General features: G+C 35.6%; 1 protein-coding gene across 1 annotated transcript in view; it reads left to right on the top strand.

The window, feature by feature from the left end:
- The window catches only part of alpha-Catr (alpha-catenin related), a 42974-nt gene extending 28163 nt beyond the window's left edge, over positions 1 to 14811 (top strand). The window contains exons 3-11 of the mRNA XM_018548794.1: positions 6540 to 6817; positions 6918 to 7160; positions 8975 to 9238; positions 9521 to 9772; positions 10198 to 10357; positions 10445 to 10563; positions 10682 to 11011; positions 13634 to 13840; positions 14416 to 14811. Coding sequence (XP_018404296.1) covers positions 6540 to 6817; positions 6918 to 7160; positions 8975 to 9238; positions 9521 to 9772; positions 10198 to 10357; positions 10445 to 10563; positions 10682 to 11011; positions 13634 to 13840; positions 14416 to 14811 — 2249 coding nt within the window. The remainder of the gene's footprint in view (positions 1 to 6539; positions 6818 to 6917; positions 7161 to 8974; positions 9239 to 9520; positions 9773 to 10197; positions 10358 to 10444; positions 10564 to 10681; positions 11012 to 13633; positions 13841 to 14415) is intronic.
- Positions 14812 to 18821: the final 4010 nt, after the last annotated feature.

The following is an 18821-nucleotide window of genomic DNA, read 5'->3' on the forward strand; positions in this document are numbered from 1 at the left end:
AATTTTTTTGAAAGTTGAGGTGCGAGCTCTTTTTTTAAAAATTTATTTAAAAATATTTAATGGCCGGTACTATTGTTATAATCGATCAGGAACTGTAGTACTCTTCGAGTACTGTGAGATTCCGTCATAAAAATCGGCTTTTTCAAATCTTGCGGTGCCACGCGAAGTTAGCACCGCATATTTTTATTTTTTAAAATTTTTGGCCTAAATCAACAGTACTATTGATGAAACCTATCAGGAACTCTAGAACTATTGCGGGTGCAAGCAGTACTGTTATTAAAATTTCCGATTTTTAAAGTTGAGGTGCTAACTTCACAGAGACCTCATGCATCGATTGGAGATTATATCATATGAGCAACTTTAGAACGGTGTATTATCTAGTAGAAGAACAATACAATGCAGAGATTTGCATTAATTTGTAAAATTCTTTATTGTCCAATATTATTAAGAAAGGAAGATTCATATTTTAGCGAACACACAATGTATTTTGCTACTTACAATCGTGATCGCATTTATACGAAGAAGTATGCAAAAGATAACTTACACAGCTAATCATAATTTAAATGTTAATCTTGTTTGAATCCAATATATTTTATAAATCCGAAATTTTTTGTTACTCTCTTTTAAATCTAATACATACACATACCTGATACGAATAAAAGTTATGTAAAAAAAATATTACGAAATTTTTATCTTAATTTTAAATTTTATAACATTATTTGAAGTATTTTAATACTTTATTCAGTTTATATTTTACTGAAAACTTTGTATTCCTTTGAGAATATCTTCTTCTTGAGAAGAAATTGTATTATAAGTGTATACTTATACTACTTTCTTTTTCGCAAATAACTGAACAAATAACATTATTTCAAGCAGATAGATGTTCACTATCCTAATGTTTAAAATAATTGTGTTACTTCAAATAAATTCGCAATCGGAAGCTGTTCATAAATATGAAAAGTTTGCATTGTATTTTTTATTTATAAGAACACAAAACAATAAAGTAAAATATATAACTCTCTCTCATTTTTTAATTTGATATTAGTTCAGAATCGCAAGCTTTAAGATCTTCAACTATTCGTCAAATAGATCATAAAAATTTAATTGCGTAAAGATTTAAAAGAACGCACTGTAAATTACTCCAACGCGATTTTACGAGTTACGTTTTTTTTTACACACGAAACGACCAATATTCTTTTTAGCATGTAAATTAATATCTTATAGCCTCTTTAAGAAGAGAAAAGGAACAAAGAAAGATAGAATGCATATGCACGAACGAATGTTTTATATATATATATATATATTGTATAAGGTACAATAAATATATATATATATCATATATACATATATATTGTACCATATATGGGTTAAAATATATTTCACAAAACTAGCGAATCTTTTCGTTCGTGTAAAAGCAGATTTCTCTCTGCACTGTAACGTATAAGGAAACATCCTGAGATTCGCACACCAACATCAAACATCGAAAAGATACAAATTGCACCTCTCATACGCAACCTTGCGCGGATAACCTCTAAGAGCACGCAAACCGGAAAAGGGCTCCATACACGCAAGAATAAGACTCGTAACCTTTGAACGTCACTCTCTGAAGTCTTATCGTCGGCAGATTATATCTTTTCATATCTTCACGCCAGGTTGCACATCGCAGAACGACTGCTGCTACCATGTGGAAACAGCGCGCGTGATGACCCAGTTTTACCAAACCTTGAAAGGTTTTTCGTCACCTACACACAAGAAGAGCCTCGACGTATCTTTGCCAAATAGCGGAGAAGTAATGGTCGAAGTATAAGGACCGCGGATATTTCTTTCCAGCACACCTGTTCGCTCTTCGGAGAGAATTGTGCCATAGAGAAAAGAAACGGTCTCGGTGGTCTTCAACGCGAAAAGTCTCACACCACAAAATTAGAAAGATCTTGAAGAAAGCTTTCATACCTATTCGGCATAGGTATGAATTAAACAATACTCTATAATTCAAGAGAATAAAAAAAAACAACTAATATAACATAAAAGATACAGATATACTATATAAGAAATGAAATAAACTACATAGATGCCAGATTTATGATTGTATCAATCTTTATAAGATTGTATATTTAAGAAATACTATTATTATGTCAGTTATTCTTTTCGCTGTCATCGATCTTGCACTTAAGGAAAAATGGTGATAAATAATAAACCGACGAACTTTCGTCACAACACTGAGGTCGAAACAGGATTATGTACAATCAGAAACGGCACGCTTCGTAAATTTAGAATATCGATAAACAATTCTGGGAATAATAAATAAGATAATAAAATTCCATTGCTAGACATGTAAAAATGCTTATCGGAGCACGAGACGTATCAATTTGAAGTAATGAAATAACGTCGAAAGAGCACCGATATTACAACGATCGTGCAGAGACATGCAAGCTTACTACCTGCTGGCTTGAACAAATCGTTTCGCGTGGTATCGCGTGTAAATCGGTAAGAGTAACTAACCGTGGAATTGCGAACGCTATCGTGCTTGTGGGATTCACTATGACACAACACGCGACGAATTTGTATAAACCGTCGGCATCGGTGATTTCTGAATACAGATCACTCTTCGTATCTACATATATACGTTTGAGGTTGAGCTACTATTATCACGAAAATCGTCATTTTTCAAAATAGAAAACCAAAAATCTTTCATTTTTGTCTGACGTTTTGTCTGATATTTCAAATTGGGTGATAGTTACTAAAGAATTATAAAAATCATAGTAAGTATATATTAATAATATGTAGTGCTTGAATATTAAATTCAAAGTACACAGGGTGCTTGTCATTTAGTTATTCATTAGCTCTTCTCGACACTCTATTGCAATGAAATAGTCATTGATGATCAATCGAAGAGTGTGCTTTCCAACAAGTAGTACAACACAGTGATCATCTCATCCTTGTTTAACATTGACGAACAGCAAGGATGTCATGATATACTGTGTCACACCGTGTCATCTATGTCGCTTGTTGGAAGGCACACTGTGTCAATCGACATGAGACAATAGTTGCTTTTTTATATCTTTGCACAAATATTACATATACATGTACGTACAGTATACAATCTATGCAGACTTGTAATATTAGCTTTGTAACTAAAAAATTGTAAAACATTTGCAAATTTCGATAAAACAAATGAATTTATTTAAAATATTTGCATACATGGTACAAAATTGATATAGATATTAGATAATTTATATACAGTTCTACAAATATCCGGTTAATTTGCTTGTGTAAACAGATTAGTAACCTCGACGAATCGATCAATTTAATTTTGACACTTTTGAAATGAAATACTGACGATTCTACCACGATCATTTTCTTTGCCGACAAATAAGCCGACATTTCCCCGAAGTAATGGTGATAAATCCATTTTTATGACGGAACTAACCGAATAACAAAAAGTTTTCAGCTTGCAGCAAATACGGGCATAAGAGAGCGATTTTTATCATGATGTGTCGCTTGGGAAAAACGCGATATAAATTCACTCGGCGTATTTTAGTAGCAAACAGAAAAAGGTCCGCTCAGATAGGACTATTGTAAAAATCGATAAAAGAAATAATAAATTGGATATTCTGTGCTAACTTGCACAAAAAGTTGTACAAACGAAAACCGCATTGAATAAGATCTGTACTATAAAGTGAGATAGGTACTTTTAACGAAGAAGCGTAATGTAAATAGAATAATTTAACGGCGCGGACTGATGGTGAACGCGGATAAAACGCGTTTCGCTAACGAGTAAAGTTAGTGATTCATTAGTCACATTCATCGTCATTGATCGTTCATAAGCTCACGTTATCATGCTTATCATAAAACGCCGTTCCGCGCTATTTATTTCTACAGTTTAATAGTACTCACTGATGAACGCAACACTCGTGTCGCACAATTGCAAATTCACATTATACTCGCTAATTTATTTTAATCTTAATAGGTAAATATTTTGAAAATATGCAATTTTACCAAGAAACATTCCAAATAAATAAATTATGCTTAAAATTTAGAGTAACAATAACATCAATTATAGTTAGTATATCAATATGTAACAACTTTTTTATTATTTCGTGAAAAAAAATCCATTTGTAAACGGATAAAAGTCATTTCTCGTCTTTAAATTTGTATTTTATTTGGTTAATTACTGCAAGATTGTTGAGGAGAAATACCGAAATACCAATCAATACCCATAGTTATATAGATATCCATAGTTAAATCTGAAAATAAATTATAACATTGATAACGCGTTATCATCCATGTAAATAATTATTCGCTTATGACTGGAGTTTTCTTAATCACGCGAGCTAAAGCAACGCGTATAATTGTTCTTTCAACATTATCGCGTGCTAGCAGAAAGTTACAAGGATAGCAATTAAGCGATTGATACGAATCTTAGTTTGTTTAAAATTCACAAACCGTATTTCATAACAATGACTTTATTTCAACATATCTACGTAATAAATTAAATGGATATAACACTTCAATATATAACGACAGTTCAATTAATAATAACGTGAAACAAAAATCAGTTCTTTTCACTCGTGAACAAGAAATAAATATGTAAATGTCAATCTCAAGTTTGACATGGTTATTCCAGTTCGATGTATTTTACCTCGTGAATCACGAAAAGCACACTCCTAGAACACTTGTGCGCGTCACATCCGAGCAATCTCTTCAATTGCAATCCAACCGATGCTTTCACCAATATCGAGATACGTGTGGTGTGCTGTATTTACTTCGTTGCGCTCAAAAACTCTCACTAAAGACCGAAATTAGGCAGACATTTTTATTAATAAAATTTGCTCGTATATTGCGTCCAGCGTTAATTATGTAGTAATTAAGTAAGTAAAACGCTAAATTCAAAGGGGAGAAAGAAACAATTCGTACTCATTGATATGTTTCTTTCGTGATTTATGAAATATATGTATAGACAATATACGTGAAAAAAACCGACCATCGATTATCGGAATAATAATTGAACATGTAGTTATATGTGAAATGGTATGAAATCAGTGCACTTCGATTTTTAAATTGGGTCAAGTTCTCTTACGTAACAGTTAGTCTATATAAAACGCTATAAGGATTCCATATCGAACCGACTAATCTTACAATGCTGGCATCACTATACTAATCAATTCGATAGAAGGATATAAACGATTTGCCCTTTAAAAGAATATTAGGCGCGGCACAAAACAAAAGAACATTGCCATATTTTTAATCGTAGCGTTAAGTATTCAATTATTATAGATATTCATTAGCAATGTCTCGTGATAGTTTTACAGTAAAAATATTTATAAATTATATATTTTAAATTATGTATAGTACAATAATTAATTTTAAAGTATATAACACACTGTTGAAACGAAGAAGAATGAAGCAGTGCTTTCCTCGTTAAATAATGAGAAAAGTATCCATCAAGTAAAACGATAAACAAGTTATACTGAACAAGAGTAATGCGCAGTGACCTATGAGAAAAGCTTATAAACATTGCGTTAATAAAGAAACTATTCGGAAGAGTAAATTAATGAATAAAATTCATTTACATAGATATGCAACATGAACAATAGAACATTGTTACAGGGACTTTGTAGACACACAAATCTATTCCGTTAAACGTCCAGCGTTTCCCCATAATTATTCAATATAAAGGAACAAATAGAATCGATTATAATCAATTGTTCTCTTATCGATTCTCCCTGTAGTAATTTTCCTTTAGGACATCGTGAGTTCCTAATGGCGATAAACAATTAATGATAATAGATGATAATAGCCATTGGCGATATTCTGTTTCGCGTTAATTACGGTTTTCTAATTTCGTAAATAATTATTTAATGATACAGAACAACTCTCATACTCGAAGAGTTTCCAATCGATAACGATATTATTAGAAAGTATTATGCACAAATGCAACTTAGAAAAAACTCTTTAATTTAATTCTATGACTCTTTTAATGTTGGATATTATAAACTGTTGTTTAAAAAATGTTGGATTTAAAATTACAGTTAATAAATTTCAAATAAAAAAAGAATAAGAATTATTAATATTTCCATTTTAATACGTATTTAAAAATATGTATAAATATACAATGCTGCATATTTATTATGCAATTTTTCTTGTAATTTCTTAATGATAAGCTTAATTAATTAAGTATTGACATTGTTTAGATAAGATGGAAGGCGAATGTGCGAAGTAACTAATTACGATCGTTCAAGAGCACCCAATTACTCGTATCCATCAAGTCAAGGAGCTCGGTCATAATTAAATCAGTTACTCCGATTTTACGGTGACACACGATAAAAAGACGAGATGTTTAATTCATTAGTATTCCTTGTCCGTCACACTCGCTCAAAATTCGTCCGATCGATTTGTCTTTCAAGAATTAAATCTTACAGTGGAATAAGTAGAAGGGACTATCACTTTTCAACTTCTGCTGTGTGCTGCAGATATACATATGTACATATTATACGTAAAATTAAACAATGCAATCTGACAATCGATTATGTTACATTTAGGCTCAGCAATCGAGAAATTATGCGAATGTGCCTTGGAAGACAGTTTGGCTGATCGAAGTTCCGTCGTAAGAGCTGCCAGATGTCTCCTAGGCTCAGTGACGAAAGTCCTCCTTCTGGCAGACATCGTCGTGGTCAATCAATTGCTTCATGCCAAGGATAAGGTCGCCCGCAGTCTGGGACGTCTCGAAAGTGTCTCGAATTTCACGGAATTCGTCAAGGCGTTTAGCCAATTTGGAGGAGAGATGGTCGAGTTGGCACATTTAACGGGTGATCGTCAGGTGAGAGATTTGCTTTTTGCAAATCAATATTTCATTCATGAGTTTTGTACTAATTTCCGTTAGTGTAATTGTGATTCATTAATGTTTACTTTATTTTCAGAATGATCTCAAAGACGAGAGGCGACGCGCACAGATGGCAGCGGCTCGACAAGTATTAGAGAGAAGCACCATGATGCTACTTACGTCCAGCAAGACATGTCTAAGGCATCCCGAATGTCCATCCGCTAAGGAAAACAGAGACACCGTTTTTTGTCAAATGAGAAGAGCGATGGATCTGATACATTACGTTGTCAAGGACGGAGTATTAGACTGTAGCGATTCTCAATCCTACTCGAATTCACAGGTAAGCTATTTATTTCAAAGATATTTTATAAACGATGAAAACATTTTCCACTCAATGTGTTAAAATTAATTTAATAAAAGTAATCAAATTATGAAATTATATAAAATAATAAAAGTTTTTTCGAAATTCATCTATTCACAACATTAATTTGCAGAACAAAATAGCGAACAATTTAAAAATTAATATAAAAATACCCAGACAACACGCAATGTCTACAAGATATCTTTATGATGCATTTTAGATATCTTTTAGACATACATATTCAAAAGAGGTTTTCATGACATCTTTTAAACATGTATACGTTGTTTGAGCAATGAGAAAATAATTATCGATATGAATATTCTCGCGTTAAAGCTTGCCAAGAAACACTATAATAACTGCAGTTGCCAAATAAGCATGTATTTCTCATTATTATGCTACAGCGCGAGAATACATATCCATATTGTAAAGATTTAAAAAAAAGCAATATTATGATATAAACTGTTTCTGAAAGCTTTGGAAACGTTTCAAAGAACCTTTATTCGCCAAATTGTGATTTACAAATCCTAATGTGCGATTTAAATGACCTTGAGCTGCGATTCACTGTCGTAATAGAATTTGTAAACGAAATATCGGAATGATCCTAGTACGACTCGAGAAACCATGAATAATAGCACGATGTCTGGCCTGGTGAAATCAATAAACTGTGGTCAAACGTAGTATATTGGAAAATCAATATGTTCTACAAATATCAATGGATTATAATTGCATACCATACACACTCATGACAATAATTATTTCGACTTTAATAAATTTATGATCGCTAATAATGATCTATTTTAAATATAATCTTCCGTATTAAATACACTTTAATTTATATTTATTATTTGCATTTACAATAAACAAAATTAACAGTGCAAGAATATTGAAAGAAAACCAATATAACGAGAAATTGGAAGTAAAATATGCGATAAAAAATTTCACTTATTAATTAATTAAACAGATTATTCCGATATATTAATATCGAAATTATTACACACTCGTACATATGTACATATATAGATAGAGTATAAATTATCGTATACAAATTTTATCTAATAATTAAACATCTACTAAAAATTAGATATAAAAAATTAAAGCGTTGCAATGCTAGCGAAATCATGTGATTGCATAAAAAGTCTATTCAACGGTTATCCAAAGCAACGGATGAAGAGTTTTCATCACAGAATCGTTGCACCATAAGCGACATGGTCATTATAAAGAATATATGAATACGATTATTCGTCATTATCATGCCAAATTGTGCACTAGCATTTACATATCGGTTACTTGAACGCGCGATGCTTTCATTCTGTGCCAGATTTCTTTTAGCGTGAAATAAATGAGTGGAAATATTGTATTTTACGTATTATCGACACTTCCGAAAACCTCTCGAGTCTTTGAAGAAACAACGCGGGAAACACTGTTGGGTCACGCTGAACAGCCTTTACCCGTAGAAAAATATATCCTTACATTTTACACTCAAGTACTATCCACTTTCTATGCGACGTAATCGATTTTGGAGTGATTGTAGACAACCTGGCCAAGTGGGATGCTCCCAAACGTGACATCTCTAAAAGATTTAATATTATTTGTGTCGTGTCTAATATTCGCGTCAGTATAAACGTTTTTCAACATTATAAAATATAGTTTTACAAAGGAATCTAGATTCGTTAAATATACAATTATTTTAAAATATTTAAATAATTAAGATCTTTTTTCGTCTAGAGAAAGGAATTTGCTACATTTCTCAAGAAAAATATTTCTTCTACGGGTCGTGCCATTACTTATTGCAGAGTCCGCAGCAGGAAGACTGGGATAGCAGTACCGTTTGCTCGGCTTTGAAACACTTTGAAAGGCTTGTCGAAACAACAAGGATGACTCTACTAGGACCGGGCTGTCGCGAAACACTTACATCAGCGCTCGAAACGGTGGTCGAGAGGACACAAGACTTCACCGACAGCGCTTATACGAGTCACGAGCACAGAGAAAATATCCTTCTGCTTTGTGATCGTGCGAAACTCGAGCTCAATACACTCTTACGGATCGGCAATAGTATGGTGAGTCGATAAATTTTACTCTATTTTACAAGAAAATGCGCGTGACTAAATATTTAATAATATATTTAATTATATATTGATTGTGATAGACTTGTAAAGTTAAAATAATAACATAACATTTAAAACTAACTTACACTAAAAACAAATTAGTTTGCAATGAATTCTATATCTGGTAAAAATGACCGAATATGTTTTGAAAATAACGTAATCCGAATAAAAAATATTCCCTATAATACATGAAATGTGACAAAGTATGAAATGATGAATATCGTGTGCCGTCAGAATTACGAGGGCGGCGGGGGTTCACCTAGCTCGGAAATGGAACAAGCGGTGATGGGTGTGTTACGGGCGACCAGAGACCTTCGCCAGCAACTCAATGCGACGACGATGGAACAGGCCGGCGATCTTGGCCAAGTGACAAAAGCCGGCCAGGAACTCGTGTCAACGATCAGAAATCTCGCGTTGGCCAATGACATCGACCGTCTGCAGGATAGCAGCGACAGGTTCCACGAGTATATCGAACACATTCTCGAAGTAAGCTCCCCAGACGTAGCCCACGCGTATCCACGTTCGCGTGCACGTGCAGTCTATAAGTTCAAAGTCCACGAATAATCAGAGTTCTTTTCGAAGAATACTATCGACTTACGAAATCATTTCACAAGCAAAAATGCGCATGCCTTAATTTTACATCGAGTTGATTCTAAGACATACATATTGATTCATTAAACACGGTGATTACATTCATCAATTCTAGATTGCAATCAGTTGCAGCACCTAATTGGATTTATTTTCACGTTCAACTTTAAGTGAATTAGATCATGTAGTTCATTACTCATGTCTGGCGTTAACAATAAATCTTCGTGACTTTCAAGTGATTTATCAATACGATGCGGGTAAAAATTGGAATACACGGTTATTTCTTTATCGATATACATTGCATATTATTCTTCTCCTTCTAGGTATGCAAACTTTTAAGACACGTTGCGCTTTCGGAATCGTTGCAAGTGTCGGCCAAATTTACGGAGATCAACTTAAGAATATATGGTCCTCAGGTCGTAACGGCCGCGCACACGTTAGCTAGGCATCCCACCAGTAAGATAGCCAAAGAAAATCTCGAAGGTAAGTTATATAATATAAACGCTCCAATAACCCACTAAATTTGCAACAATAATTGCTAATCATTTAACGTTTCTGTATATTTCACAGTATTTGCTGACATGTGGCAGTGGCTCATGACTGATGTGACGACAGTAGCGAAAGACGTTTTGGAACTCAGTCAAAATCGGCCAGAGAAGCAGGTTTACATGTCTTTACCGCGGCCAGGGGTACGCATAATCATCTCAACAAACGATCAATACACTCTACATTATGTATATAAATTAAAAAAAGAAAGAAAAACTCTTAAAAAGTGAGATAAACGGTACATATGCTTGATTTTATTAGAAACATGGCACGACAAGCAAACCGCTGAAACCAGTACGATTGGACAGCGAGGAGCAGGCAAAGATCGCTAAGGCAGGACTCGAAATGAAGTTGATAACCTCGGAGATGGATGCCGAGACGGAAAAGTGGCAGGAGAGCGGAAGCGCTCTAGAAGAGAACAACGATATCGTGAAACGGGCGAAAAATATGTCGTCGATGGCATTCTCGATGTACCAATTCACGCGAGGCGAAGGTGCTCTGAAGACCACCCAGGACCTATTCACCCAAGCTGAGTATTTCGCCGAAGAGGCAAACAGATTGTACAAGGTTGTGAGACAATTCAGTTACCAGGTACGTAGCGGCCGGCTAATACGCCGATGTAGATCGAAAGAGAGATGACACACGTTTTTTTAATTGGACTGGTGTTGATATATCTATATATCATCCTTACTTCTATAATCATTCTTTTACCATTGTTTATTATACGGACTCTATATTGGACTTGATTCCGCGTTTCTTGATCCTCGCTATATTGGAAATCTTTTCACTTATACATTCGCTACTGAGTTTCGTTTCTTCGTAAGTCGCAACGTCGAAGCTGCATCAAGTCTGCACATCGAAAACTCTTTACTCTTACTTATCTTAGTTTACGATATTATTTTAAATATTTAATGGTAGATGCTAACGAATAATTATTGCTTCTTTAACGTTCAAGCAGAGAAATATCATCATACGTAGAAATATAGAAATATTTGCGTATCTTTCATATCATAATATCTTCAAAGTAAACGTATGTTGACATATGTTGATATATACTATTTAATTTCAGTTGAATTTTATTATGAAGCTTAATTTCTGATTGTTTCAAGAGATGATAAAGAAATCCATAATATATTTCGTGATTTCTTCAGTAGATACCTAGATGATAAAAATTAAAAAATTAGAACAAGTATTTTAACTTTTAACAAGTTTAAAAAATAGGTAATATCAATTGTAAACGCTAGCTTAACTCATTATTATTTTATTTTACGCTACTATAAATGTAGCTTCCAGACCAGAAGTAGCTTCGACATGCGTTATTAGCATTAGTTCGAATTAACACGTTTGCTACCCTCTTTCGAACCCTTCCTAGCTAGGCCGAATATATAGTCACCTGAAATCACTTTGATCTCTCTTTATACTCTTCTTAAGAGAAACAACAAGACGCTAACCTTGTAATATATTCTGTATTATATACAATCCTTTTTATACCCTCGCTCTTGAATGCCTCCATCCAGGTAACTTTTTCTCTCTTTACTTTAGACCCTTTTGAACTAATAGATATCATTTTTTTTTGCCCTAACAAATCATTCTCGTTGCCATATAAATATATATACATTTATATGTACATATATAGCGCTCATTCTCTCTGCAGCGTTAATGTTCTACTGTTGTTGGGTGTTGTCATTTTACATTTGTACATACTATGTTTGTATTGCTATGCAACATCACGCACGTAGATTTTCCTATTGATCATTATGAATAGAATAGAAAGTTGTTTTATATAAAATGTGAGCAAGTATAAAGATGTTGGAAACAATTATAATTGACGTTTGAGAAAGAGCTATTTCAAGTTATCGTAAAAAACTGATGTGACGATTTAGTATACTCTCATTTACATTTTAAATTAATCCTAAATTTTTTATTTTTTTACTACAAATATCAGCATACGATTTAACTGTTTTGAAGATTGGAGCAATTTTTTGCGTATTATATCATTTAAATTGTCATAATGAACGTTTATGATTTCGTTAGTAAATCTATTTTATGTACATACATTTACAACTTTTTTCGTACGATTAGTAAGGTGTGTTTTAGATGCTACGGGAATGCTTCCGTCTATGGACGACGTCTATGTGCATTGTGGTCCCTCTCCTTCCACTATCTGGGGCATGAGTATTATGTCTCACAATTTTTGCTAGCTTCCTTCATCGTATGTTTCATCAAACCGAATATCAAATAATATTCGTTAATAAAAATATCTACATTATTAAATACTCGAGATATTAAAAATTAAATCTTAAAAAAAGTTAAAATCTGAGAAACTTATCTGTTTTTTTTTTTTTCATAACTAATTCATTAACATTTGGTAATTAATATTGTCTCGAAAAGACAAAATTCATGAAGTAAGTTTGCAAAAATAATAAGGTCTGTACTATTTCACTGCCACTTCACACAATTACTTTACTATATTTGTATCAAGAAATCTTCTACATTTCGTTGAAAGTTTTGCATTGTGTTTTCCTAGGACAGATAGACGATCTTTCTGTTAACTTATTAGATGTAAACTTCTAAGTATCTGCGATACGTATTATAAAGTATTTATTATTAGTCATTTAATAAACTATCACAACAATAGAATCAAGCATCTTGCTTTACAGAATCTTTAAAAAATGCTAAATATATACAGAAGTAATATCGCAAGGTAAATCGTTCAAAAATTTTCTACGATTATTAATATACATATACTATACTATATTATCTATATTTACATTATTTATTTTATAATCGCATCATGAACATTAAGAGAGAAAATATAATAGCACATGCTATAAATTAATATAATATTTGTTCAAACTTACGCGTGTATCTAAATGTCTTAATATGAAAATTATTATTAAAAAGTAAAATATATATATAATTCTGACAATTAGAGACATATAACATATTGAAAATAAATAATATAAAATTTTAATCTTAGATAATTTTAATTTGATATCAGGAGACGCGCGGTAGTGTCTCCGGCCATGTTCAAAAACTAAAAGACACTACATAGTATATATCATTTTACAAATTATTATTTTTATTAACAATTAAATGCTATACGTTAAATGCTTTCATCTACTATTAGGTCGTTGAAAATTAAATATGAACGAGTTTATTTTGTGATACGAACGAAAACGCAAGTTTGTATACGATGTTATATGGGTGCAGGTACCAGGTGGACCACACAAGAAAGACCTGTTGGAAAATTTGGATAGAGTGCCGACTTACGTTCAACAACTGCAATTCACCGTGAAGAATCCTACCGTCGGCAAGGCCGCCACTTTTACAAAAGTCGACAATGTTATACAAGAAACGAAAAATCTCATGAATGTGATCTCGAAGGTGGTCACAACGTGTTTCGTCTGCGCCACAAAGGTGAGCCATAAGAATATTTTATACGCCCGATCTGTCTGTTTTCTAAATGAACAAAGACATGTTTTTGCGCGAATTTCTTTGATGACTGAGGTTGCCTGTATTTGGATGAACTTGGAGAAAGAATGTATATATTTTATTCATAATATATACCTTACACTACCATGTTTCTTGCTGATGTTTTACGTAAAACGTCAGCAAGAATAAGAAATTTTACATTAACAGGTAACTTTAGCTTTTCGGGGCCATTTATATACAATATAAAACGATAACAGAACCGTGTAATTATGGAAAACGACATTAAAAATTATTTATGACATACAACGCGATTTAAAAGACTGTGAAATTCTCTTCAGAATGTATTAATCTGTGTGAATATTGTTGTATCGAAACATTAGTTGCTAAAAATTGTCGTTTTTTTTTTTTCTTAATCGAATTAATGTTACAAATTTGCGTTTTCATATTGTGAGACCGCGCGTTTCGAGTATTCACACAGGTATACCAAAATTGAAGCCACGAAGACACGCGTTCAGGTTAAAAAGAAATCGAGTTGTACGTCTATTTCCTTGAACGCGTAGCACAATCTCGTCATGCCGCAATACATGGAGCTCAGCCCGACGACGATGCCCGGCCAGGCCGAAGAGGATTGTTTGTATCCGATTAGTCCGCAATTGTTGCCCTCCACGAGCCCTTACGTGCAACCCCATCCACTCACGTCCGCGCAATTTCACAGCATCCTAAAACCACCCCCCAGCCTGAGCCTGTCTCTCCTTCCTTTCAATTACAGCCCGGGACATCCCAATGTCGTCGGGCTGTCCCGGAACTCTGGCTCCTTCGTACATCCGTCCATCCTACCGTATACGACGCCCGGAACGCAGCAGCCATCCTACTGTCTGCAGAACCTGCAGCTTCTCCAACTGCAGCTGCACCACGCACAACTGCAGCACTTAAGACACGCAACGTTACCGAGATAATAGCAGCCTTGTGTAATACGTCGTGCCGTAGCACGTGGCACGTGACACTGTTGTTTCACGCGCACGCACGCACGCACACGTCGAGAACACTACACGTTCTTCGTACAGGTTCGACCTTGGTTTCATTTCAGTTTCTCCGTTTTATTTCGTATCATCTCAATCGTGCTAGAATCGAATCGTCGTAATTTCAATAACAGGTCTCCAATCTCTCTTGCTTTCGATGAATTTCAAGATGCACAAAACAAGAGTCAAAAAGTCGTTTAGCTCTATAATTATTCAACTCTGAACTTATTTGAACAATGTTTACGATATTACGACGAATCAGTTTTGCCATTTAGCCCTCCTGACTTCGCGACTTATCAGTCTCTTTACGTAGACTTAATAAATTATAGCTGACATCTCAACTTTATTTACAGCTTCTTTTCTTTCTTTTTATACATGTAACTCGCGTGTTGCATCCATTTCGCTTCGATTTAACAATATACAGCGTGACCCATGACAAATCCATCCACCGATATGACCATGTAACAATAATTGATTCGAATTAATCCATTTTCAGCTATTTTTACAGGAATGGCTACACCATGTATCTCGTAATGAAAAATCTAATATTTCTTCCTTCAATAATCTCAAATACGCTGACACAAATGAACACCGTATCTTTATAGAAAAATTATTATACTTTGTTCGATGCAATAAACTCTTCAAAATAACGTTATAGTATATGTATATCATAAAATGTTACATTGGACCAAAATTAATTCGTTCTATTTTTGTCAGAGTATATGATTTCTTAAATATGTACACTAGATCACAAACTCGCCAAGTATGACGGCAAGAGCGTAACAATGTCACACAGCACACGTGACATCTTCTCTCGAGAATATACGTACTCGTATCTCTATAACAACTTTCAAATGCTAAAAGACTTTCAAGTATAATATATTATCCTTCTCGCGAAAGCTCGTTGAAAAACCGAATGCGGAACAATCGGTCTTCATCAGGACAGGCACATCAATTTTCTCATTGAGATGAGATTGATTTTCGTATAGGATTTTTCGGGATTTTTCGGGATTTTCGGCGAGCTTTCGCTTTTGATCTTCCAAATGACTTCCGCGAGAGCTTGGAGGCTCGTCATATATCTCCTCGTGTATACCTCATATAATAATCTCTTTCGTCCTCCCACGTCTTTTCAGTACAACCTGGATTTCCGAGGTCTGTCGGCGCGCGGGGCCGGCGGCTCGCCGTACAGGGGCGGAGAGGGCGGGGGAGCTGACGGCGACGGTGGCGGAGTTGGCGTCGACGGCAGCAAGACGGGCTCCGCCCCCGGCAGCGACCCGTCCGTCTGACAGTTCGGGATGGCCCGACGGGCCAAGGGGGACGCTCGCCGCACCCGGGTTTCCTTTCTGCTTTTCTAGGGAGAACCTCGCCTGCCCCACCGACCATCAAAGCGACGTACACGTCGACCGTCGAATGTCGTCGCGGAACTGCCGTCAACAACCGAACTGTCGGCAAGAACCGCGACGACCGTGCGCGGGATATAGTATTCGGAGGTGCCTCGCCTGGCCGGGATACGTTCGTCACCGAGGCGACGCGTATTACGCGTATTATATAGTAACGATATTCGGAACCCCTGTGCGTGAGAGGAAAGCGTTCCTCCTGGACGCCCTGATGATATTTGATATTTGAAAGGAGAACGGATTCAATTTAACGCGCCTTCGCGTTAATGTAAAATGAGAGAAGATCGCGAAAGTGTTGACTATGTGTAAAAGAATCCTGCGCGGTCGAAACGTTAGAATTGATCCACAGTCCGTGGTGATACTCTCACATTTCGACCAGAGAGTCGAATAAGCAGTTAGTATCTCAGTATTAATCAACGACTTATGATATGAAAAAAAAGGGGTACATCGGGTACTTGAAATGTTGCAACGGTTCGATGTGCTTGGACAATCGTTTAAAGTGTAACGAAGATACTTGGTCGACGTGTACGTTTCGCCACAGATCGTTTAGTTGTATACTTAAACTTCTAATAACGGTTCTGCTGTTAGTGAGTGTGAGCAGGTCTCAGATGTACGCGATTTTACTCCAAGCAAATGAGTTTGGGAGCACACTTATTTGCACGGTCGAGTTCCGCGCGTACGGCGATCGAGGCGTGGGAAAGCGGGAAATCGAGCCACTAGAGTTGGTAACTCACGCGGAGTTGAGTGTGAAAGTGGCGGGATAAAATGTGCGCGTCTTTGCGAAATTGCGTTCTTTGATTCGATTACGCGATCCACGCTTTGATCAATACCGGTGTAAATGTCGAATAGCAAAAGCTGCTCGCGAGTAATGAAATTTATTTTTACATCTTATATATTAGTGTAATTATAAATTATTATTTTTGCGCGTTTCAGTAATAAAATTTCGAAAAATGAGGTTACGCTAAATATTGCGGCGTCACATTCGATCAATTGTTACGTTAATCGTTCGGCATCATTTTCCTGTTGTTACATTTGCACGCTGTTGTAAGCTAGCATTCCGTAACATATCGGTTTAACGAATTACAAAATTAAGCTTCCAACGATTAGGATTCGTAAGTCAATTTATTTAACACACGCAGTACGTTTTGTTACGACGCTAAGCTAAAGTCGCTCGATACTTCCGGTGTACAAGGAAGGGGACATATCTTGCAAATACTTGGATCTCATTTCATTATCCTCGTGGCGAAACTTTTCCGTCAACATATACGGTTGCGCACAAACAAATCATTCTTCCATATCGAGAAGTTGGTGCAACGACAATAATTAACAAATGTCGATCGCAGTGCCTTTTAGGTGTGAAAACTTTGTCGAAACTTTGCCGAGGTTCAACCTCAGCTCCCGAAGTGTTACGCCAACTTCGGTAAACAGATTATGCAGAGAGAGAAGTCTCGTATTATACTTGCAAGAAAATAGCTCGCGTATATACCTACATACATCTGCATGACTTTAGCGCGTGATCGTCAAGGCGTACTGTATATCCGCGAGAAGCTTAAAAGCTCTCTCTCTCTCTCTCTCTCCCCCCTCCCCCCCGTCTCTCTCTCCACTCAAAAGCAAATCGACGAAAATTAAGCAGCATATGAAAAACAATCTGAAAAACTACGAACGGCTTTCCCTTCTCTTGCGTTGCACTCAATTGCACAAAAAACTGGCTAATTAGAGAAATTTGAACAGTGGCGATCTCTAAAGTCTTTATACGAGTCTACTCATATGAGAAATCACTCTCGCGTTTCTCACGTGAGTACATTCGTTAACAACTTTATCTGCCATTCTTCAGATTCCTCATAGCATATCCGCGTATCTGAAGATACGACAGTTTTTGAGAATTGACCTTGCTATCAAAAATCATTTTAGAAAATTGGATCATTTTCACGCAACTGCGGTATCTACGAAAATTAATGCAATTAATCGAGTCTCCGTAGAAAAAAAAGACACTCGTGGGGCAGGAGGTCTATCGAGGGTGACCTGGGGGCGGCAGCAGGGCGGTCAGGGACGTACTTTGTGGCAAAGATGTACATTCTGTTACCACTCGAGATCGCAGGCTGCATGTCAGCCAAATTTTCATCACTTGTATAAAACGAATTGTCCGATTTGACGATATATATTTGTAACTGCGTTAAAGTTCTCGCGAGAAAAAGACCGATGCGCTGTGAGCTGAGTTTTACGATTGTTCTCAAATCGGATATTTCTGCTGGGAGATTCGTCGAAAAAGAAAAAAAGAAACGTCTCTCCGAAAGTTCCTTCTCGATGCCACAAAGGAAAACGAAAAAGAGCGATAATTATGCAGAATCGCTTTTGAGACCGTTGCGAACCCTCCAAAGAGACGACTCGAACTATATGTTTTATCAATATGTATATCGAATGCGATCTATCGAATCGATTGAATTGTAAATACAAGCGTGAGTTAAAGAAGTGAAAATAGATTCGCATAGAAGCGCACTACGATGGTAGCACGCGTTCACGAAGAGCTCGAAATTGTTCTATATTTACGGG

Source organism: Cyphomyrmex costatus, unplaced genomic scaffold, assembly GCF_001594065.2.
Source record: "Cyphomyrmex costatus isolate MS0001 unplaced genomic scaffold, Ccosl1.0 scaffold75, whole genome shotgun sequence".
In the NCBI taxonomy this organism is placed as follows: domain Eukaryota; kingdom Metazoa; phylum Arthropoda; class Insecta; order Hymenoptera; family Formicidae; genus Cyphomyrmex; species Cyphomyrmex costatus.